This window comes from Macrotis lagotis, chromosome X (genome assembly GCF_037893015.1).
Source record: "Macrotis lagotis isolate mMagLag1 chromosome X, bilby.v1.9.chrom.fasta, whole genome shotgun sequence".
In the NCBI taxonomy this organism is placed as follows: Eukaryota; Metazoa; Chordata; class Mammalia; order Peramelemorphia; family Peramelidae; genus Macrotis; species Macrotis lagotis.
Window position 1 is genome coordinate 659,925,428 of NC_133666.1, and position 25,465 is coordinate 659,950,892.

The window sequence follows — 25,465 nt, forward strand, 5'->3', positions numbered from 1 at the left end:
GATTCTTGGAAAGAGCGCAGATTCCAGAGAGACATCATTGATACCCTTTTCTCCTCTTGATAGAGAGGTGGGGGTGGCCTATAGGTGTAGAATGATGCATACACTGCCAGATGTCCATTAACTATGAAAGGTTGTTTGGTTTAACTTTTTCTTTAAATGAAACAGGATAGGGATTAAAAAGTGAAGATGGTGTACAGCAACAAAATAGCATCAACCAGTAGATAGGTAGATAGGTAGGTAGGTAGGTAGGTAGGTAGGTAGGTAGGTAGGTAGATAGGTAGGTAGGTAAGAAGGAAGGAAGGAAGGAAGGAAGGAAGGAAGGAAGGAAGGAAGGAAGGAAGGAAGGAAGGAAGGAAGGAAGGAAGGAAGGAAGGAAGGAAGGAAGGAAGGAAGGAGAGAGAAAGGGAGACCTGAAAAAAATAAAGGAAGGAGGAAGGAAAAAAGGATCAAAACCATGATTAATTGAAATAAGAAAACCTTGCAAAAATTTAGAGTCTGAAACAGGTCAAGGAATTCCTTCTACTATTACCAGCTTTGGAATTTACAGTCAGTCTTATACTCCCTAGGTGCAGCTGAACAGATTAAAATGTAATAAGGAAATAATTAACAGAATAAAAATACAATAAAACACAATAATGCTAATTTGAGGATTTCTAAATCAATATAAGATGAGCAAGGATCTTTCTGTACCATTTAGTGGCACCTATTTCTATTTAAGTTTGGAATCACTGACATAGACCACTATGAAGTTAGGTGATATGTCCAGGATTGTTGAGACACCATGTGCTGGAGAAAGGACCTTAAACCCAGGTGGTAGAGACCAGCTCTCTATCTGTTCACTAGGACTCTTATTTGTAATGCCTCTTAATAAATCCTTGATTTAATTGATTCTTTATTATACTTATTTATTGTAATAATAACAAATGTCTATAAATATGTTAATATAAAACATTTCTAAATATGCTGAATTTTATAAGTATATTTATAATAAATCTTTATAATTCTATTAATAATGACAATAACATTTGTCATGATGAAACACACACAAAGGAAACATAGTAATTGTCATCAGTACTTATAGAGCAGCTGTATAGAAGAAAAATTCGACTTTCCCTAGATGGCTCCATAGGGTAGAACTATGCAAAAATGGGAATAAGTTAAGATAACATAGTAAATGGGACTTCAGTTTCTCCATCTCTAAAATGAAAGCACTATCTGAATGCTAAATGGTGATGATGATGATGATGATGATAATGATGATGATGATGATGATATTAGTGACACCATAGTGATGGGGATGGTATCCAATGCACATTGAGACCCAGAAAATGAAATGCCCTTTATACCATCCAGAATCCAAAGTGAGACTGAGTATCAATTTGACCATTTCTGTTTTATTACAGATACACAATGGATTTCTTGTAGAATAAATCCCATCATTGAAATGTAATAACTGCTGCCACTGAAAACATTTAAAATATAACCCAATCCCTCCACAAAGTATCTCCTGCAATTCCCCTCCTGGACCTTAGCCATTCTCCTTGAATCATGAAACCTTATCTTCTAACTCCCTTCAGTTTTGAATGATTTCTCCTCTTTGAGACCTCTTTTTTCAGGCTGCTCAATCATTTTCCATTTCCCTGCTTTTCTGCTGTTCCTCTAATATTCCAATCTTCTCTGAAAAATAAACATTTTATGCCTGTTTTATCTTTTTGGGATCCATTTCCCATTTTTTCCCTCTCCTTGTGTGTTACTTAAACCCTTCAGCCATTTAGCATGGATGTTTTAAGCTTGTTCTGAAGAGCTGACTTGCCCAGACAGACATTATGCTAAGTAAAAACCCATTCTTTGTGTGACTATATTGTAATAGGACCTTTAGATTGCTCAATTCAGTTCAGTTCCCCCTCCACCCTCTCTCCCCCCCTCTCTCCCCCTCCCTCCCTCTTCTTTTGGCTTTTTTTTTTTTGTTTGTTTCCTTGAACACAGTCAGTAGTTGATGCCAAAACAGATGGATTATCCTTAATAGCCATTAAAGAAAAAAATCACTACTCAAGGGAAGTAAATTGTATTGCTTTTAAGAATGAAGACCAATCACCAATCAATGCTATTGGTTGTGTGGGAAACTAATCCTTTTATAAGGCATTCAACCTCTATGTCATTTCCGGCATCCTGTCTGATGCCTGAGACCCATAAACCATCATTAAAGAAATTAAGGAAGAGAGACAGAGAAGTTAAATATAGAAACTGACTTTTGTCTGACTAATTCATTAACACATCACATCCTCCTCTTAAACAAATAGATTCCTGAATCTGTCTGCCTCCTAAGCTCAAACTATGAACTCATTTTATCTAAGGGAGGAAGATAGAACCTACCCATCAGGAAAAGGGCATATTTATATATGATACTATATTTATATCATAATTATAGATTTAGAACTGGAACTTAGAAAGCTATTACAACCCTGTCATTTTGCAGATGAAGAAAACAGTGGTGCTCTGAACTCAGATGGTATAGGATTCAGAGAGTCTGTTGTTAAATTTTCAGTATGAGCATTTACATCTCAGAAATCAGCAAAACTAACAATCAGGTCTTGATTTTTTGCTTCATTGATTATCTGGTCTTAAAGAAATGATGAAGAAAATGAAGATTCAACTTAAAAGTGCATCAAGTATCCTTCCCCCCCCCCCATCAGGGGACTGACCATTAAGCATTTACCAACAATTCTCTGATTTGTACCTGTCTCCTAACTTTGAACCCAACATTCTCTCACCATTCTAACCATGGTACCTCTTACACAGATAACTCTGAAACACTACAATGTAGGAAAAGCATTTTTCAAAAGGTAGGAAACAAGTTTCTGTGAAGTCTGAAATAGTTTTTATTTACAAAGGGGAATCACAGAAAACTATCTATGAAGGGTTTTGAATGCCTTGGTCAAATTCTATCTGGAGAATTATGTTTGGTTCTTAAACTGCTTTCAATGATCTCCTTTCATTGGAGGTATCCCAGGGAGACTAATAATGGTTTGTTGAAGAGGTATAGAGGTTACAGATGGCCAGATAGGTACAATTGAATTAAATGACTCAAGGTCCTTTTTAGTTTAATAAGTAATAAGGAGGCACTGGAGATTTGCTGGGCAAAAAAGGAACACATCAGAATTATAGCTAGAAACAAAAGCAAAGGAGGATGGGATGATTGGGCAAAGAGAAGATTACCTGCGTTAATCTGCAGAGAGTAGCTGACAAGAAAAATTATATGGATAATGGCAGGAATATCTTCTAAAGATCAGGAGCCTGGGGCAAGGTGTTGGCCCCCACCCTAGAATTGAGTCTTCTATGGATAATGAAGTTCTGCCAGTTTTTTTGAAACGCAAATTAAGAGAGAAAGGATTGTGGACAAGCAGACTCATTCTGATGTTATTGCAAAAGTTATGGCCAAGAGTCCATACTAGGGTAGCTATAGGAATAGGAAGGAAGGAACAGATGGTTAATAGGTCTCAGAAATTTTACAAAAGTCTAACCAAGAGGTTTGCATAAATAATAGGACATAAGATGGAAAAAGGAGGGAGAGGGGAGCTGTGTGTTGTTATTGTTGCTGCTGTTGTTAGTTGGTCCACATTTAAGAGTGATGCTGCCACATTTTTCCGCAGAAGGAGCGGGTTAGGATAAAGATGAAAAACCTAGTCTGTGCCATCCTACACAATAATAGCCTATTTAATGAAAACCCCCATATCTATCCCCATTCCAGTGATGAGAGACCTCCTTCAAAAAAAATAGGACCTATCATGAGGCAAAACCTTACCTCCTCATCATCACCATTATAAAAATATTAATGGCTGTTATTATTATATCATCATTATCTTTCCTCATTAATAGTTAAACAACTACAAGATACTCAGGCCTCTAAATAACAAAACAAAATAAACAACTTTCCTCCCAAATAAGCTGGCTGAGATGCAAGCCTCAAACATCACAAGTATTGGGGTTTTCCTTCATATTTTCCCTAGTATTAGAAGGTGGTGCATATTGTTTCCTGTTTCTGTTTTGCAATCGGAATGCAAAGGAAAAGAGAAAAATAGATATACTGAGGACATGAGTAAAATGATTTTTATCTGTATACAATCCATCCTGAATATATTTAGTTTGTACACAGCTTCTTACATGTTGTCTCTCCCATTAGATTCTATGATCATTGACAGCAAGGATTGTTTTGGCCCCTCCTTTTTTGAGGGGAGCATATTTCTAGTACTTAGCACAGTATCTTTCTCACAGCAGGTTCTATCTAAATAAAACATATACATATGTATATATATATATATATATATATATATATATAAATTCTTGTTAACTCATTTTTGATGTGATTTGAACCATCTTCCAGGTAACTACAGATAGAATCTGTATTTTGACCCCTTAAGCTAATGAAGAATCTCTGATTCCATAGCTCCCATAATGGGACCTTTACCAATTGGAGTGGTCATGGTTCCCTCCCATGGTGACCCATGAAGAAGTTCTGTCCCATTCATGAAATATAATTTATCTGGCAGCCATATAAATGAATAAAGAGGTTATTGGTGGACTATCTGTTTAAACAGACAATTGTTCATTGCTAAAAACCAATCAATGATGCTATACTTCTAAAAACCCTAGGCTGTCAGAGTCACTCTTTGTTATCAAGCCACCCAATCAATAATGGATCTATGTTTGTGCCTACTAGCAGAATTGAACAGGAGACTTAGGCCTGAGTAATGGAGAAACTTAATTCCATGAATTGGTATTAATGGTGAGGGCCTCACGCCAAGGCAATCAAGTTGCTCAGAAATTCCCAAGGAATCTTCCAGCAGGTTGGGGTCTGGTTCTTGAGACCAAGTGAATTTATTGGATACCAGTGGACACAATGTTGATTGCCTCACTCTAGTGTTTTGTGCCTCATGGAGTACCAAAGAGAAAATTGTTTCTAGGAAAGATGGCAGACAGCCCTGTCCCCTTTGCTACTTTACCTCTATGTTCCTAATCTGTTCAGCTTTGGTATTCAAGATGATACCAAAGCTTTGATTTTTTCTAATTTAAAGAAAAAAAAGCAATATCTTGAGTATCTATGTTCCCTTCTCCATTGAAGGCCAGATTATTACCATTTGAAGTTTATCTCTTCCTAAGGAGGGATTCAATGCCATTGAATTTAAGCAACTCTCTTTGCGTCTCAGTTTCTCATCTATAAACTGATAATAATACTTAAATTGGGGCAACAATTATTAATCTGTACCTATAGATTGATTTCATGAACTTGGATGAAAAATTTCACATATATATTCATTAATATGTAACTGAAATTTAAATTTCCTTCAATTATTTTAAAACAGTATTCTTTAAAAGGGTCCATTGGTTTCACCAAACTACCAGAGTTGGCACATAAAAAAGGTCAAAAATTCTGAATGGTAGAGTGAATATGACATTGGTTTTGTAATCAAGAAATTCTAGGTTCAAATTGAAGCTCTGAAATACTCTGACTGTGTGGTCATGAACATCATATAACCATTCCCTGCTCTAGACAATTCTTTAAGACTAGAAGCCACAAGTGAAAGGCTGAATATGAAATGTGAATGAAATTCAACATTCAGAAAGAAAAAGTATAGACTACTGGTACAGTACCTAGTGATTGTTAGGCTTTGAGCAAATAACGGGTAAGACACAAAATAAGCCTTGGGGAGTGAAAATCGGTCTTCAAGTGTTGGAAGGTGTTGGCTCCCACAAGCAGAAACCCGAATAATGGGAAAAGCAACAACCAGTAGGGAGGAAAGCTGGGAAATAACTCAACTGGAATGTCATTGCTAGGAGGAGAAAACATACTATACACACTGTAACTCTAGTAGCTTTCTGTTTTACCTAATTTCATATTGCTAATAAGGTGTCAAGCTAAGTTAGTTCTTTGCTACATAGAACTCTATGATCAGGGGAGGCTAAATAATGGTGACTTGATGCAAAGGTCCAGTGACCCTGCTCTGGTTATAACTTTGTACTCTACATACCTCACCAAGCTATTGAAGGAAAAGCATTTTCCAGACCATTAAGGGTTATAAAAACATTAGCTATCATTTACTGCTTTCCCTAGGTATACATAATGGGGCAACACACCAAGATGGCACTCCAAAATTAGTACAAAGTATCTCTCTAATTGGCCAAATTGAGAGATGGACTTTTTCAGTGGTCAGGTTAATGCATTGACTGGATAGCTAAGGAAGGTGTCTCTTGGGTTTCTAAAGATGATGTGCCCTGCCAGGTTATAAGGACAACGTCATGGAGAACAGACTGTACACCTCACAAGAAGCAGACACAACACAATTTCAATTTGATGCATGATGCTAGGGCATCTCAGCCCTTGTTAGCTTTAATTAGAGTTGTGTGGTTAAATCTCCATGCATCAATTTGAAACTACAGCCTGCAACAAGGCTTATCACATTATGTGTGATTGGTCTGCCTAGGAACATGAGTATTATTTTAGCAGGAATTCCCTTCCTCTAACTAGTTTATCTGTGACTCTAAATTTTTACGGAATCTGACATATGGGTATTGTGTCAAAGGGAAAACCTATGGAGTCTCTCTGTCCCCAAAGAATTAAAGCATAGATACACCTATGCTTTCTAAGATACTATCAAAGCCAACAGCAAGAATGTTCCCCAATATACAGGCAAAAATCATTTATTTGGTACCAACTAAGTAAAGATAATTCTTTATAATGGGAGAATATTGAAATTCAAGAAAACACAGTGGAAAATCAGGATTTCAGAATGAGAGTCAGGACTTGGGGTACTCAGAAACCACTGAATCCATCCCATTTCCAATCAGAAATGTCCTTGAACAATATATTCAAACAGGGGGTCAACCTGCCATTGATTGAAGGCCACCAATGAGGGGGAAAGCCACTTTTTCCTAAGGCAACTCATACTACTTTTCAATAGCTATACTTACTAGAATTTTTTCCTGATACCCAGTCTAAATTAACCTATCTTCAGTGCCCATTAATTTTTTCTAATTCTGGCTCTCTCTCTGGAGCCAATATGAATATGGTTCATCACTCTTCTGGGTAACAAGCCTTTGCAAACTTGAAGACGCTATCATATCTGCCTGACTTTTCCAGATTAAACATCCACAGTTCCTTCAATCAGAATCAGAAGACCCTTCAAACCAACTTTAGTATGACCTTCTCCACCATTTCCCCTCAGACTCTAATGGAGGCAACCTAGGACCATGACTCCAAGCACCTTAGGGATACTATTGGTTCCAAACCAATGTCTTCTACCATCATTTTGGGAAGCACTACCATGGAGATGCTAGAGATGCTAGAGAATATTCTTGCAAGTGCTATATCTTTGGATACTGAAGACCTAGAAAAGAAAATGAGGCAGCTGAGTGGCACAGAAAATTAAGTACTGACCTGAATTCAGGAAGATCTGAGTTCAACCCAACCACACTTACAAATTTATGTGATCCTAGACAAGTCACATAATCTCTGTCTCAGTTTCCTCAGCTGTAAAATGAATATCATGATAATACCTAATTCCAAGGGTTTTAGTGAGGAGAAAATGAGATATTTATAAAACACTAAATACAGTGCCTGAAACTTAGTGGGCACCTAATAAATGCTTGTTTCTTTCCTTTCTTCTTTGCCCCCAAAGTCTTTGGCATTGTCAAATTGTTTAGCATCAGAAACTGATGTGTTTATCAGTCAAAATGGCAATAAGGAAAGGACATCACCATCTGTTTTTCCATTGCAATCCAAGGTCTATTGGATTTTTCTATCTGACTTGATGCTGAAATATTCCATATTTATTGTCTCTTCCCTTCAAATGTGAGTTCTTTGAGAACAGGCACCATCTTACTTTCCTATTTGAGTGCCCAGTGCTTTTTCCACATAGTAACTACTTAATAATGCTTTATCCATTCAACTCTCAGATGGCGCTACATCTGGACCTCTTACCATGCTGCTTAACTTCCTTTGGACACTGGGTTCCCTATGACTTCCCTAACATGAAGTACCCACACCTGATCCCAATGCACTAAATGTTTTCTGATGAAGGCAAAGAGATGCTGCCATTGTGGGAATCTATCCAATGAAAAGGTTAAATAAAAGACCTGTGAGATACCTTTGAACTTTAAAATTCTGCAAATCTGACTGTATGGATGACACACTAAGGGACAAAGCATATAAAGAAGCTCTCTCAGGGGTGGCTAGGTGACGCAGTGGATAGAGCACCAGCCCTGGAGTCAGGAGTGTCTGAGTTCAGGTCTGGCCTCAGACACTTGGTAATTGCCTGGCTGTGTGACCTTGGGCAAGCCACTTGGCCCCATTGCCTTGAAAAAACTAAAAAAAAAAAAGCTCTCTCTACATTTACAAGAGTCTGGTAGTTTTCGATTCATCTGAGAGCAACAAAGAAGACCAGTTCCATTCTGACCAGTTCATCTAGGGTGTCATTGTTTTCTTGGTTTGGGGTCACCATTCATTAAATACTTCTAAGTAGATAGATGAATTTGGGCAGAATAATAGTAAAAAGAAGAAAGGATTTGTAGCTTAGTGAGACAGATGCCTTCCCTAGACAGTACTGTTTGCTTTCCATAGTTTTTCTACAAATATGAACTATTTAGGGGATGGAGTTAAACCATCCTAGGAGAGGATGGTGCTAACATCAACAGAAGAGTCAAAATCCAGTATAAGCTGCATAATATTTTAGAAAGACTATTGGATTTAGGCACAGAGAATCTGAGTATGAATCTTAGCTCTGTCATTTACTATCTGGTGACATTGGGCAAATTAGTTTACTTCCTGGGTCTTTAATTTTCCTATATAATGGATTGAATAGTCCTCTGAGGTTCTCTCCAGCTCAAAATCTATTATTCCCAGATCCCATTCAATGATTCACTAATCCCATATTCTGATTAGTGTAGAAGGGTAATACACTGATCTAAATTTAAAACCAGAGGACCAGAGTTACTAATTATATGACCATGGACAATTCATTTCACCTATCTAGAGCTCAGCATCCTCATCTTTTAAAAAGAGGGGAGTGGACCAAGTGGATTCCTTCTCAGATGCCAACTTAAGTCTATTCTATGATACTAGTCCATGATGGTTTTTGCTTTAAATACAACTACTTCTACATTTAAAATTTGAGTTTGTTTTCCCTCACTTCCCCCACTTCCCCTCCATCAGAAGCTCAAGTCCCCCCAAAAATCCTTTGAGGATGACCCATCCTCTTCTAATAACTGATGAAAAGCACAAAACAATGAAACTCATTTAAATCATACTTTTACAATTTGAAGGATATATTTCCTCTAGGCATTATGGGAACCATTCCTCATCAGGTTACCTTATGCTCAGAGTGAATATTTTAAATTAAATTATCTCTAATTATTGTTTTAATTAAGATGCTGATTTGTTTCCTTGGAAAAGCACCTTCCTCCTCACCTTCATCTTTAAATGTGTTTCTCCTCTGAGCCAGGGCCCAGATTTTCTTCTGGAAGACCCAGGTGTCTTACACTCTGACAGTTTTATTTCCTTCTAAGTTGTAGTTAAATCCCAAGTACAATAATTGGGCTTTCAACATTATGTGGTTGTCTTTCTAGGTATGGATGTTACTTTATCCACTGACTTATTTTTTCAGGCAAAGCTCTATCACTAGGGGAATATATGCAAATGGACCCAAGATTGCTTAGCAACCTGAGAGCTTTCTCCAGAGACCAACGTCAGGGCTGGAAAAATGGACTGTTTGCCTAAATGTTTGCTCTCTGAGTTGGTATGACTTAAATATTTATCTTATATGGTTTAGGGATGACATACTATTTTGCAATTTCATAACTAGAACCAGGGCTATCAGAAGTTTTGTCATCAAGGTTTACCCTGGGATTTAGCCCTCTCTGATCTGTGTACCGCCCCCTCCATGAATGATGAATATATAATGGATGTGAGTAAGAAAATGAATCATAGATATGAGTCTCCTTGGCTAGAGGTTCCCCCTCCTAATGTCAGAAATTAGAATGCCCCCAGTGATCCATAAAATCCATAAACAGGCACTTTGGGATCTTACACAAGTTCATTTTTATGAGAAAAGGGAAACAAGCCAAATGATTTGACTCAACTTTTTCATTGAAATCCTAACTAATCTCAGTAAAGACCTGGGTCATCCGGAAGACTTCCTAGAAGGTAAAGACCCTGTATTGATTCCTCTGTCTCCCCAGGGAGCATATTTTTTATCAGAGTGGTCAGGGAAGCCAGGGGGAAGTTACCCATGTCCTTCACATTTAATCAGATCTTCATTAGATAAGATTTATTATTTGCATAGCACATATAAATTTTTCTTGCAATTATTACTCCTCAAGCAACTTCCCTCTCACATATTCTGTGTTTTAACCAAGCTGGCATACCTGATGATATCTATACTTGATATTCTGCATCCCAATTTCACATCTTTATGATTTTTAATTATAATTTATATTTCATTAATTATTTATCAATGATATATTTTTAAAAATTTTTAACATTCATTTAAAAATTTTTGAGTTCAAACAAAATAGTATCAATTATGCATGCTTCCATGACTTTGTAAAGAATGTTTCCTCAGGTCTGGAAAAGTTCATCCCCTGTACCTTTGCTTCTAAGAATCTGAAGCTGCCTTCAATTCTCAACTCTTGTACCATCTTTTATATAAGACCTTTCATGATTATTGCAATTTTTATTGTCTAACTCTATACATACATACACAAAATACTTTGCATTTACTATGAATATACTTTGTGTTTATTTATCTGTGTACATGCTTTATTGCTCCATTAGACCATAAAGTTCTGGGAGGGAAGCGATTGTTTCCTCTTTAATCTTTGTAACCCTAGTACCTGGTACATTGCCTGATACACAGGAGATGCTTAACAATGTTGCTGAATGAATGAGCATGAGAATCTGTTGATGGTGCCCAAAACCAAAGAGGAAAAGAAATAGTTCAGTCTCACAAATAAATCTTTCTTTTCCCCACATAGAAGTATTTTATAATGAGCCATACTTTGCTGGCATCTTTATCGATTCATGCTCCATTATATCCCAATGCATTAACAGCCATGGGGTACATCCAACTTACAACTAAGCACTTTGCATTTATAGCTGAGACTTGGCCAATGGATTTTATACAGCATCAGAGTGAATATGCCCTTCCCAAGAGATGCCTCATCTGTCTCTTCCAGAGACCAGACAGCTGTACGTGACAGTGGATGAGGCTATGAAGGTGCTCAAGAAAAATATGACAACATCTTTAAAGATGGTATTTCCATTCCAGGGATTTCAGGATTTCTACAGTCATGCCCTTGATGTTGTGGAAACCTAACAGAGTAGGTCGAAATGGAAGGGGAAAACTCTTGTCCTCCATCATCCACATAGGGGACAATAACCCCAAAGGCTCCCAAGTGTAGTTAAAGTACACTTTTATTTCACACATGATTCTTCATGGTCAGTAAGCTCTCTGCTTCTGAATTGAAGTGCAGTGGTTATGAAATAGGTGATTTGGATTGGCAGAATGATTGTTCAAAGTCATCATCTGGTTCATTTAAGCCTAGATAACCTAGAAAAACATAGAATAAATCCTCTCCTACTTTACTTCTAGCTCAACTCACTCTCCAGACTATTCTATCTCACCACCCTCTGCTTTGCCCATTTAGTATGACTCTCTTAAGGTCTGCTCATATAATGAGAAGTTTCTATCCATCATTTTGTGAGACTTCCAGTCATGCATCTCATTTCATTACTAAACTCACTTTCTGGACTGCCTCATCTCCACCAGCTACCTTGTTCCCTCCATCTAGTTTCTTTTATGTTTCATCTTCTCTTGCTACCATATAAGCTTCTTAAGATCAACCATCTTGCTTTTGTATCTCTTTCTATCCATCTATTCTTCAATCTAACTCCATCTGACCATCCATCTATCTTTCTAACCCTTTCTCATATCTTTCATCTGTCTCTCATCCCCCCTACTCTCTCCAGTTTGCCAGATTGTAATTAAATGAGCTAAGGGTATAACCTTGAGGAAGTCACTCAGTCTCTCAAGGCATCAATTTCCCAAGGAACAGGGTGAAGATTTGGAATCAGGAAGTCCTGAATTCAAATCCAACCTCCTCAATTTCCTCATTTGTAAAATGGGATAAAAATAGAACCTATCTCTCAGGGATATTGTGAGGAAGAAATGAGATAATCATTGCAAACTACCCGACACAGTGTCTGGCACATAGAAAACGCTATGTAAGGAAATGTTAACTATTGTGATCTTTTCAAGGGAGAAGTTGGATTCAGCCTTTGAGATCCCTACTAGCTCTAAGCTATAGTGCTAACCCACCTCGCCTCTCTGGGTCTCAATTTCTTCATCTATTTACAAAAAGGTCGAATTTGATGGGTTCCAAGGTCCCTTTCAGAGTGAAATCTACAATTCTATAATCCTAAAAGAGGAAAGAAACCAGTTGAACCTTGACTCTTCTCCATCATGCCCATTATTGAAGGTGAAGGATAATTATATGGAGAGGAATTCAGCACTGGAGCCCTGCTATTTAAAATTAGGTCACACTCTCTCTGAAAGAAGAATAAATAAACAGACATTTACATTTTCAGAATGGAGGGGGATTTGGTTAGTAGGACTCTGAGCTTGATTAATATTAGAACTTCTCGTTTACACAAACTAATAATAGTCCCAGTATCAATAACTCCCTTGGATGCCTTCAATGCTAATCTTTTATTACTTTCTCTGCCCATGTTTCAAGCCCATATGTTTACAAACCTAGTCAAGGATTTTTCCCCCTTGTGTCTAGTAAAATGTGTACTAAACAACACATCTATTCTGTCCCACCCAATGAACCAATCATTTAATTAGTTTTAAGGCAAACCGACCTCCTCTGACTAACTAATTATCATCATTTTGCCATCTTAATGCCCATTCTTTATGACCACTGTTATTCAGGGAGAAGAGTCTTTATTGCTCCTCCACCCCATCCTCTGTCTTCCTCATTTTGTTTAAATACATGGGAGCATCCTAACAGATCCTTACTATCAAGAATTTAAAGCCCAGCTCTAAAATTGACTTGAGTTTGGAAACTGTTTCTGCCATTGACTAGCTATGTGATCTGGTACAAGTCATTTTAACTCTTCTAATATTTAGAAAATGAGATGGACTGATTAGGTGACTTTTATTTCTCTGATTCTTATGACCGTGAAGTAATCAATGTGCCATCAGTAGATCCTGAGGTCAAGAATTTCATTATCTGGGAGCAAGAGGGTATTTTGAGTATCCCAAATACAGGGAAATACAGCACCCATGAAGAAAGAGTTGAGAGAATCACTCTTCAGTCATAGTCAACCACATTTGGGATACTATATTTACTTTTAAATATCACATTTTTACAAGGATATTAATAGGCTAGATGGATATTAGGTTATTGCCATAATTATAATATTATTTCATATGACCTTTACAACAACTCTCTAAGGTCTTTATAGATATCATCAACCCATTTTTATAGATTAGGAAATAGATCACAGGATCATAGCTCTAGACAGAAAAAGAACCTTCAAGGCAATCAACATAATATTCCATAAGTATATCAAGAGTAAAATAAAAACTAAATGTCTGCTGTCTGAAGGAAAAGGCCATTAGTAACTGATGAGATCCAGAGAGGCTTCAGTAAGGAATTTGTACTTGAGTTCAGATGGGCCCTCTTTAAAACACTTATATAATTGTGTTATCTATGTAAGAGAGTACTGTCAGTCTGGGAAAGAAGAGGGAATATTGAACTTGGAAGCAACAAGACTTGGATTCAATTTTTTCCTTGGGTGTTTATCTAACTATGTGACTCAACAAATTGTTTAACTTCAGGGCAGCTAGGTGGCACAGTGGATAGAATACAGCCCTGGAGTCAGGAGTCAATTCGACCTTAGAATTAATAATTACCTAGCTGCGTGACCTTGGGCAAGTCACTTAACCCCACTGCCTTGCAAAAAAAAAATTGTTTAACTTCTCCCTATTTATGGCATCTCCCTAAGACTTAACTGCTAAGTAATAGATAGATTGCAATTTATACTGGTGGAAAGAGTTCTTGTGCTATGAGTTTTCTATGCTAATAGAATCACAGTTGCTTTCAGCATTCACAAATAGTTATTTCTGGATAGGTTCTATTCTCTTAGGAGATGATAAGCTACAAGACATCAGAGACTAGTCTTATCTAAAATCATGCACCAATACCACCACCCCTGTCCCTAATAGTGTGCTGAATACAAAAGACATTTAATTATTGTTCAGTTATTTTCAGTCATGTCTGACTCTTTGTGACCCCTATTTGGGATTTTCTTGGCAAACATATTGGATTAATTTAACCATTTCCTTTTCCAACTCATTTTACATATGAGGAGACTGAGGCAAACAGGTTTATGTGACTTACCCAAGGTCACACAGCTAACAAGTGTTTAAGAATGGATTTGAATTCAGATTTGTCTGACTTCAGGCCTGACTCTATCTACTCTATAGAAATTTCCAGGTATAAAGAGCAATATATGTATATATACAAATTCTCTAGTGCAGAAGGTCTTGGGTCTAATTTTGAAGTAGAAAGGAAGAATGTCATTAAGTTGATATTTAGCCTATGTGAAAGAAATAATAAAACAAAAGGCCAATGCCAGATTGTAAAGAAACTTAAATGTCCAAATTTGAATTATGTTAGGCAGGTAATTAGGAATCACTAAAAATTCTTGGGCAGAGTTAGTCATATCCACATCTATGTATAGATAAGATTATGGAAGAAAGGGCAAATTGAAAAGCAGGAGGAAAAAATTGAGGATGCTCTTGCAAGTAGGCTAGGCAGGCAGCAGTGAGAGTCTGGACTAGAGCTGAGACAATGGGAGTGAAGAAGGTGGTGTGGATTTCAGAGATACTTCTGGAAAAGAGTCTACAGGTAGGATGTACCTCAATTGGTGAACTAGTCAATTCTTATGTCTCTTTGTGCTTCATTCCCTCCTATGAGTTGAGCTCCCAGGGGAAAGACAGAGTTTTATACCAGTTCCTTTTCTTAACTGTATAAGATCAGATTTATCATTTAATGTTTAAAAAGGAAGATGAGATTCCCCTTTGAGAATGGGGGCAAAGAAAAGGCCATTATGATCTTGGAGTATGGAATGGAAAGAATAGTTTTGTTATAGGCTATTCTTTTCAGCTGTTGATGGTTGGATTTTTTGTGGGAGGGGGAAGATGGGTGTTTTGGGGTTTTTTTAATTGATATAGGAATCTCTTTGTGTGAAAAGTTCGTCCATCAAAGTAGACTAGCACATTTTCAGCAACTTACAGTCTTAGAGGATTGTCTGGCACACTGGGGGGTTAAATGAGTTGCCCCAGAATCATATAATAGGAATAGGCCAGAGATAGGACTTGAATGCTCTGAGACCATCTCTTTATCTGTGATTCTAAGATGCTTCTCAACAGGTGATTGGCATAGCCCTATTATATCTAATTCATCTATGTGTGTGTATATATATATATATATATATATATATATATATATATATATATATATATATTATATCTTGTGCCTGCTGGAACAAGACCATTGAGCATCCTTTTACATTATCAGCAATAACAAGGGAAAAAGATTTCCTTTTTACAACTAACAAACTAATGTTGGGACACAAGGAAAAAGTTGGTTCTGAATAAAGGTTAAATTCAGTATAACACTGATTTAGCAAGGGATAAGGCTGACTGGTGAAAAGCTACTGAGAAGAACTCAAGAACAACATTATTATCACAGGGTCTTCATGTATGGTGCCTGATGCAGAGCAGGTAAGTATCCTGCTATTGCCCCTACCCCTGATGCCCCCTAGCCAACAAGATGAGGGACTAAATTAAATGGTAATGGAGACACATTCAGCATAGACTTAATAGAAGTTTGTCGCTTGAAAACAAAAACATGATGAATTATTTATTTATGATCTTCACATCCTGGAAATGATCTCCTTTAAAGAGAACAATCATTGAGGGAATCAAAATATGCTTTTAAAGTCATAAATCATGATACATTAAGAACAAAATAAAAAAGTAAAATAACCCCAAGATATTAATGAGGAAAAACTGCAGATATGTGACTATACAGAGGTTCATTAATATTGTCAACAATGATAGTTAACATAATAATAATATCAATTAGCATTTATAATTTTATATAAAGCTTTAAGGTGTGTAAAGTCCTTTAGAAATATTATCCCATTTCATCCTCACTACAACCCTGGAAGGTATTCACTATTATGATCCCCATTTTACCAGGTGAGGAAATTGAGACAGACAGAGCTCAAATGATTTACCCCAGGGCCTTGTATCTAAGAAATGTCTAAAATCAGATTCAAACTCATCATCCCTTCCTGACTCTAGGACCAGCATCTATTCTACCTCCTAGCTGCCTCTAGATCTGCATGAACTAGATAAACTGTAGAGATCTAGGTAGTTCTAGAGCTGGAAATGATGTTAACTTGGAAACCATGGAGTCCAAACTCAAAGGGAGTTGAGTTCCAGAGAAGTTAAATCAACTACTTAGGGTCACACAGCTCTTAATTAGCAGAGCTGGGATTTGCTATCTGCAAATCTAGTGTCCTGTGATCTATATATTGCCTCACCATGGCTGCTATGATTCCTTCTAAGTCGCATATATGAATTTTGCATCTTGTTTAATAATGGCCCAAACAGCAAAGAAAAAAATCAAATTAAGCATGTTGGTGGAACTTAAAAAGGGTTACACCACTAGACTAGGTGAATATTTAGATCTTCAGCACCAAGCAAAATGATTACCCTGAAACGAGGACTCAAATGGAAAAAAAGGTTCCAGAATTTTTCTAATTATGTTCTAATTGCTTTCTTTGTGGCTGGTTGTGATAGCTATCATTTCTGGTTCACCAACTTATGAAGTCTACATTTTACACAAATGATCCTGATTTTTTCCAACTCAATGGCCCATGTCCAAGGAGACAGTGAGAAAACAGGCAATAAGCCCCCGCCTCAACCGTTTGCTGGGAATGAAGCTAAGGAGACTCTATCTTCAGGACAAATGGGATACAAAACAGTGTACCCTGGAAAGACAACCCTGTGGGGGCCTGACCAGAGAAGGCTGATTTCAAACAGAAACCAACCTTGCAGACCAGCAAGAGACCTAGGCTTCTGCTGGTACCTAAGTATCTATTATGCCTTCTCTTTATTTCCTGAAACTACTGTCATTTAGCCCTTTAAAATATACATAGACATACACACTCATGCACACATACACACTCTCATAACACATTCATACACATACACACATACTTGCACAGATACACATACACACATACATGCACAGACACATAGAGAGACTTTTCAGTCTCTGCTTGTGAAAGTCACACTATTTATATATCATGAAAATGATTATATTCAATAGATGCAAAGATAGATACCAAAGGAAACATAATTTGTGGCATTCAGATCTGTCACTCAGATGTTTTGCTTTCACTTCTTTTCCTGTTATCCTCTCTTTCTAGAAGGAAGGAAATACATATTTATTCAGCTTCTATAAGGTACCAAGACATCATGTTAAGCACTTTATGCCTCTCATTTGATACTTATAAGAACCCTGTGAAGAATATTTTATAATTAAGGACACGGAGGCAAACAGAGGTAAAGTGACTTGCCCAGGGTCATACAACTGGGAAGTGTCTGAGGCAGAATTTGAACTCAGGTCTTCTTGAATCCAAGTCCAATGTGCTATCTATTATAGCACCTAGAATGAGTTCGTCTTACCTATCCAGTTATATGACAAATATTGACCATGGTTCTATTACATGCAAAGTTGGGTGAGATATCATGATGAAAAATATCAAGTGCCTGCCCTCAGTGGGTTAATAGTTCCGCAGAGAGCAATAGCATCATAGAAGGAGGAGATAGAGTCATCTATCTGCAACATCAACTCCCCTTCCAAGAACCTTTGGACTAATGTTAAAGATGAGGAAACTGAGGCTGAGAGATTAAGTGATTTGCTCACATTCACATATCAAATAAATCACCTCGGTTGGATATGAACTGAGATGGCTATAGTGGATAGAGCACTAAACCTGGAGTCAAAAAGACTCATCTTTGTGAGTTCAAATCTGGCCTCAGACATTTCCTAACTGTGTGACCCTGGGTGAGTCACTTAGTCCTGCTTGCCTCAGTTCCCTCATTTGTAAAATGAACTGGAGAAGGAAATGGTTAATCCCTCCAATATCTTTGCTGAGAAAACCCCAAATGGGGTCATGAAGAGTCAGATATAACTTATTGTGTCTTAACAAAATATCTAGAGTTCTATTTTTTTATTTTTTAATTTTATTTTTAGATTTTTGCAAGGCAAATGGTGTTAAGTGGCTTGCCCAAGGCCACACAGCTAGGTAATTATTAAGTGTCTGAGACCAGATTTGAACCCAGGTACTCCTGACTCCAAGGCCGGTGCTTTATCCACTGCACCACCTAGCCTCCCCTAGAGTTCTATATGCTATATGTACCACCCAATTCCCTGAATGGCCCAAGGCTCTAGGTGATAAGTGTCAAATGAACAGTATGAATAAAATACCTTGAATGTTTAGTATAGTAGGAAACATATTGGATTTGTATTCCCCTGGAGTATGTAGGATGGGGTTTTGAACATAGTAGGTAGGTATTCAATAAATGTTTGTTGGGATAAACTGAAGACTTTCCTTTCAAGACTTTAAAAGCACCTGAGAGTTTCCATCAGAGTAGGTGTCTGATGAGCCATGGCCTCCTGGGGGGCTCCTGACAAGACCCCAGTAATGATGGATGTTCTGAGGAGCATTTTGTGACCTCCTGACTAAATGGGCTTGTTTACAAAAGTAGTCACATTGTTCATGGCGAAGAAGCATGCATGAAGTACCCCCAAATAGATTATTATCATTCTGTGCAAATGTCCATTTTGCTCCATGTCATTGCTTCCCATGAAGAAAATCTGTACCCTACAGCAAGCTGACCTAGCAAAAGTCAAGCCCTCATCAAATGCTTATTTGAGATCACAATTCATTGACATACTCATGCTGAGCATGGGAACAAATTCATGAATTCTCTTCTTTCCATGAACTCTAGGGGACAGATGGAGAGAAACTCCTTTTTTGAACCCCCATGCTCCCCCACCACCAATGTATGGAAATCTCTGCAACATCAACTCCACTTCCAAGAACTCTTGAACTCCTTCAAGACTGAATGGGAGTATTATGTTCTACATGAAACCTTCCTGATCCACCAGCTCCTTGAACTTTCCTAATCCCCAAAAGATCTGTTAACAACACAGACCAACAAATATATTCACAGACAGACTTCTTTTTCTCACATTCACATATCAAACAAATGACCTAGGCAAGATATGAATTCAGATGGCACCATAGTGGAAAAAGAGCTGGACCTGGAGTCCAAAGACTCAGAAGATAATGACGATGATGATAGATAGATAGATAGATAGATAGATAGATAGATAGATAGCCAGATGATTGATAGAGATAGATAGAAATAAAGGTAGTTAGGAGAGATAGATAAGAGAGCAGCCAGAAAGATAGGCAGATTATATAGAAGATAAGTTGATAGAGGATAGAAATCTAAGAGATAAACAGTGATCTAGTTCTATCAATCACTATCTGTTTATTTACCTATTTATCTATCTGCCTACATTTATTGTATCTATCTACTGTCTATTAACTATTAATTACTTATCCATCAATTATCTATTTGTCTATCTTTCATTGGTCTACTATCAATTGTCTCCATTCATCCGTTAACTTCTATCAATTACCTGTTTATATATCAATTATTTCTATCTGCTTAGCTCTACTATCTACCATCAATCTATTTATCTGTCTCTTATATTTGGAAAGCTCTTTTAGTTTTACATAGTATTTTTTACATAAGGTATGCAGTCCAGGGATTTTATTATTGTATTGCTTAGCCTGAAGTCAGGGATTCACAGGCAGCCTCAGACACTTAATAGCTTTGTCAAGTTACTTAGCCCTGTTTGCATCATGTAAAATGAGCTGGAGAAGGAAATAACAAATCATTCTAGTATCTTGGCCAAGAAAATCCCAAAAGAGGTCACAAAGAGTCAGATCCAACTGAAAATTACTAAACAAAAAACCAAACAACATTTGATTTTTTAGGTGAAGCATCATGGTCTCAGTCACCAGAAGAGCATGCAGTTGAAGTGGGATTCAAACACAGGTGAGCTTCCTTCATTCAAGTTTCATGGTCCCCAGTTCATGGGGACAGCCTTGAATGCTGAGGAGACAGGATTTCTAGGAAGTGAGAAGCCATTAGAGAATTGCAGGGTTCTATGTTGACTTTTGAAGGGGTCAGTGCCAATGGTCACAGATTTAGAACTGGAAAGAATCTTAGAAGACATTAAGTCCAACTCCATTTTATAGGTGAGAATATTGAGGTCCAGGGAAAGTGAGTGACTTGTTCCAAGTCAAAGAGGAAATAGGTAATAGAAGTAAAATTTAAACCCAGATCCTCTGTCACCAAAGGCAGTACTCTTACTATTTTATGATGGCAGCTTCATAATGAGTTTCATCAGAGAGTAACACCTTTAGTGACTCCACTGAATCAAACAGGGGTTGGTGTACAAATGAATATCTGCTATCCGTGGCCAAACCAGATCCTTCTTCCTACATGCTGCTGCCTTCTATGGGTTTCTGAAGGCCACGAGACCCTGGCAGCTTGTCATTTTAATTTCTAGTGTTTTGAATTCATTGCAAAATAATTGTCTTATAGATTTTTGGTGCAGGCATATTTACTGTTTTCCCTTTCACTTCGAAAATGATGTAGTGTAACAAAAGTAACTTTAATTATGCTAGTGCCACTGAGAGCTGAAAATTGTTGGCATTTTAGAAACCAGACTAAGTGTTCCAGAATGAAAATGGATACAAGCATGGCAGATTTATAGAGAAAGCATTGACCCATAGGTAGAAACATTGGGAAATGAGCTAAGTTTGTCTTGGAATCCAAGGGCCATGGATCTAAAGATTGAGAGGATTTCAGAAGCCATCTAGTCTGAATTTGTTATTTAACAGAGCAGAAAACAGAGGTCTATGGAGGTTAAATGCCTTGTTCCAAGTCATACAAATAGGAAGCCTCCAAGGTAGGATTTGCATCCAAGTCATAAGATTATAGGACCATAGAATCTGAGAGCAGGAAGGGATCATAATTGCTATATAATTCAACTCTGTTGATGTCCACTTGAGCAAGTTTGAGTTAGAAGGTCAGTTATGACTAAAAAAAAAAAAACACTAAGCTCTGGTGATCCTCGAGCTGAAGGCTTTCCATGGAACTCTGATTTGATAACACAACTGTGTCATTCATGGCCTCATTTGTTGATAGCCCTGTTCCCAACCTTGACCTGAGTTACATTGAGCCAGGTTTCATCCTGCCCAAATTAGAGTTACAACATTGTTTTTATCTTGTATGCTAAATTCGTGGTTTTCCACCATAAAGAACTGTTTGATACTACCAATAAACAGCTCTGCTAATTGTTCTGCTAGCATGCCACCTGAGTGTGCACATGGTTCTTTTCTCTCCTGAGCTGAATGAATCCCCTGGTGGACAGGGGCATTCAACACACTCAAAGGTGAAAGGAATCCCTACTATAATATGTCTCTTCTCAGAGACTACACTTACATATCTTCCCAAGGAAGGGGAAGCCACTTCTTCTCTAGGCAGCCCAGCCCATTCTTGAACCAATTCTGTTAGGAAAAATTTTCCACCTTTACATCAAGTTTAAATTTGCTTCTTTGCTACATTGCCATATTGTTATATCTGGAGGAAATCTGAGAGTTCAATCAAGGCCAAGCTCATTTCATAGACTTTATAGATAATGAAACTAAGATTGAAGAAGCTCTTTGACTTGCTCATGGTCAATAGTTGATTATTTATTAACTATCAACTGACAAGGCTGAGTACAGTGAGACTACCATCTTCCTATTCCTGTTGCTTGTTGTTGTGCTGTTTTCAGTTGTGTCTGACTTTTCATGACTCCATTTGGGGTTTTCTTTGCCTTTTTTCTTCTCTCACTCATTTTACAGATGAGAAAAACTAAGGCATACAGGGTTAAATGACTTGCTCAGAGTCACACAGCTAGTGGTTTAGTTTAGAGTTCTATCTGCTCTAGGTCTTTATTAATGTAGTCTCAGCTAGTCTCAGTTTTGGGGTTTCCAACCAACTCAAATCAAGCCTGTCCACCCTTAAGAACTTCTAATCTTTCTCCTAGGCATTTATACCCTATTTATAAAACTGATTATTTGTTGTGCTCAAATTTACATTGATCTCTATTGAATTTAATGTTATTAGTTTCAAGTCAATGTTCTGGTGCCTGTCTTTTTGGATCCCTCTCATTTATGTGTAGGTGTGATGAGCATAACATCTATGCCTTAATCCACATCATTGATAAAAAAAAATGCTCAACACCACAAGGTCAAGTAAAGATCCCTTTGGAATTCCTCTGGTGACCTCTTGTCTTGTTGGCACTGAACTACTAACAACATAGTGAACTCTAGTCAGTCAGCCAATTAATCCCTCTAATTATATGATAGCTCAGTCTGCATCTCTCCTTCTTCATGATAAAAACTATATGGGATGGTTTCTCAAACTCTTTGCTAAAAATGAGGCAAAGTACATCCATAATATTCCCTTCATTTACTAGCTTAGTGAGCCCTTCAAAATAAAGAGAAAATGAGTATTAATAGAGGAATGGGTGTTTTTCCTCTCTAACTTTCGACTTCTATTTCTGTGCCCCCTTCCTGTTCCCTTTATTTGCCCAAGGGCCACCATCAAATACACAGTGTCCCTCTGCTTTCCCTGATACCTTTCTTCTCTTACTCACCCAGCTCACCTCCATCCATTAAAACCAGTCTCAAGTATGGGTAAAATGAACTTAGCCCTCCTCTTCAGAATTTTAATTCTTCCTGTTTCTTTACTCAAGGGAGTTTGCTCCCTAAGATTCTCACTAAGGAATGAATCTGTTTGTATATGACTGTGTATTGGGTGGTTATTGGGAAAGAAGGGATCTGAAGCTTTCCATGGGTCTTCCACTCACCAGGTGAGCTCTGTAGACTATCTATGGTCAAACCCACACTTGTTGCAAAATGTTCTAAGACAGAAAAGTGCGTGAACTCATAACATGGTACCAAAATTGTCTTCGTCTGTGATTATGACAAGGCTGGTTAATAATTGTTCTTGATGGGCAGATTTCCCTTGCCCCACCCAAAAATATAAGAAATCAGAAGACCTGAGTTCTACTCCTCCCATTGTTGTTCAATCTTTTCAGTTGTGTAGGACTCAGCAACCCAATTTGGGGTTTTTCTTGGCAAAGATACTGGAGTGGTTTATCATTTCCTTCTTCAGCTCTTTTGTAGATGAAGAACTGAGACAAACAGGGTTAAGTGACTTGTCCAGGGTCACACTGCTATTAAGGGTCTGGGTCTTAACTCTAGCTGATTCCTTTATCTACTGTGCCATCTAACTGTCCTACTCCTCCCTTAGTATTACACAAGTCACTGCACTTTGGTATTCAGCCATTTCTTTCATGAAATATGAAGTGAGATTACAAGATATTTAGGGGTCTAAGAGGAAGAGAAGAGAAGGAAAAGAAGAAGAAGAAGAAGAAGAAGAAGAAGAAAGAGAGAAAGAGAGAGAGAGAGAGAAAGAGAGAAAGAGAGAAAGAAAGAAAGAAAGAAAGAAGAAAGAAAGAAAGAAAGAAAGAAAGAAAGAAAGAAAGAAAGAAAGAAAGAAAGAAAGAAAGAGAGAGAGCCAGAGAACAAGGAGGCAGAGAATGAGGAGGATGAGGACAAGGAGGAAGAAGAGGAGGAGGAAGAGAAAAAGGGGGGAAGGGAAAAGAAAAGGAGAAGGGGAAGAAGAAAGGAGAGGAGGAAGAAAGAAAGAAAACCATGAAAGGAAGGAAAGAAACAAAGAAATAAGTACTAATTAGCATCAACACCGTTTTTACATTTTGTTATATTAGAGGCAGATTAGCATGATGGACCTGAAGTCAGGATGACTTAGATTCAAATCTTGATTCTTATACTTTCTAACTCTGTGACTTCAATTGACTTCTCTGAAATTAAATGAAATTAAACAGAAAACCTACCTTATTGGATTATTGTGAAGATCAGATAATATGATTTAAGTAAAGTATTTAACAAACCTCACATTACTATATAAACATGAGCTATGATGAAGGACAACATTTCCCATTTGCCAAATTTTGTCACTTGTTTGATCACTCAGTTTTTCAGTCACTGTTCTGGGAGGTAGACAGGGAAGGGAATATTATCTTCTCTTTACTGATGTGAAAACTGAGGTCTAGAGGTAGAAATGACTTGGTCACAGTTGCAAAGTTAGCAATGAACGGATCTAGATATAAGACAGAATATAGGTCTCCTAATTCCCTAACTTGAGTCCCTGCAGTATTACAGTGTTTTCACACAGATAACATGGAGATAGGACTTACTTAAAACCATTTGCCTCTCCATGGACCTTGTAGTTCTCTGCACTGATCCTGGAGATGACTCTGGTCACAGCAATGAGAATGCCAATGTTGACCTGTCCAAAGAGAAATGACAAAGGAAAGTCAAGATGCACAGTATACTAGGAATGTGGCCATTTGCTTTACTCAATGGCTATAATGTTGGAGTTCTATTTGGGGTAAGGAGAGGTGATGAGTTTGTTGAGTCATAATGGTGTAAGTAGAAAGGGAAGATGTGTTCAGTTTTTTTTGATATTTTCCCTTTTCAATACATTCTGTTTATTTGGTTCTTTTTTAGATGAGAGAGAATGAAGAAAATGAGCATAAAATGCTAACACTAATAAAAATATAGAAAAGACAGCAGGATACCCAGACAAGCAAAGAAATTATTACTACTGTGCTCAATTCATAGACAAACATGCTCGTATACAGTCATGTACTTATACCCACTCACATGCATATATACCCTCTCATACATGTATATTCACATACATCCACACCTGCATGTGTTCTTATACATGAATGGTCACAAACAAATATACACCCAAATACATATAAACACACATTCAATACACACATATTCATATATTTATATTCACATGCATATACATATAATATACATTCTCACACTCACATACACACACTTCATACACACATTCTCATTCACTTATAATCATACATACACATACTCAAATACACTCACATTCACACATATATACATTCTCACACATGTACTCACACATTCACATGCATTCATATATACATATATGATTTATGTATATAATATACATATTGATCACTCAGTTTTTCAGTAACTATTCTGGGAGGTAGCCAGGGAAGGGAATATTATCCTCTCTTTACTGATGTGAAAACTGAGGTCTAGAGGTAGAAATGA

General features: G+C 37.4%; 1 protein-coding gene across 1 annotated transcript in view; it reads right to left on the reverse strand.

Moving 5' to 3' along the window:
* ADGRD1 (adhesion G protein-coupled receptor D1) overlaps window positions 1-25,465 on the reverse strand; it is a 490,642-nt gene that overhangs the window by 15,481 nt on the left and 449,696 nt on the right. The window contains exon 20 of the mRNA XM_074205246.1: window positions 24,556-24,647. Coding sequence (XP_074061347.1) covers window positions 24,556-24,647 — 92 coding nt within the window. The remainder of the gene's footprint in view (window positions 1-24,555; window positions 24,648-25,465) is intronic.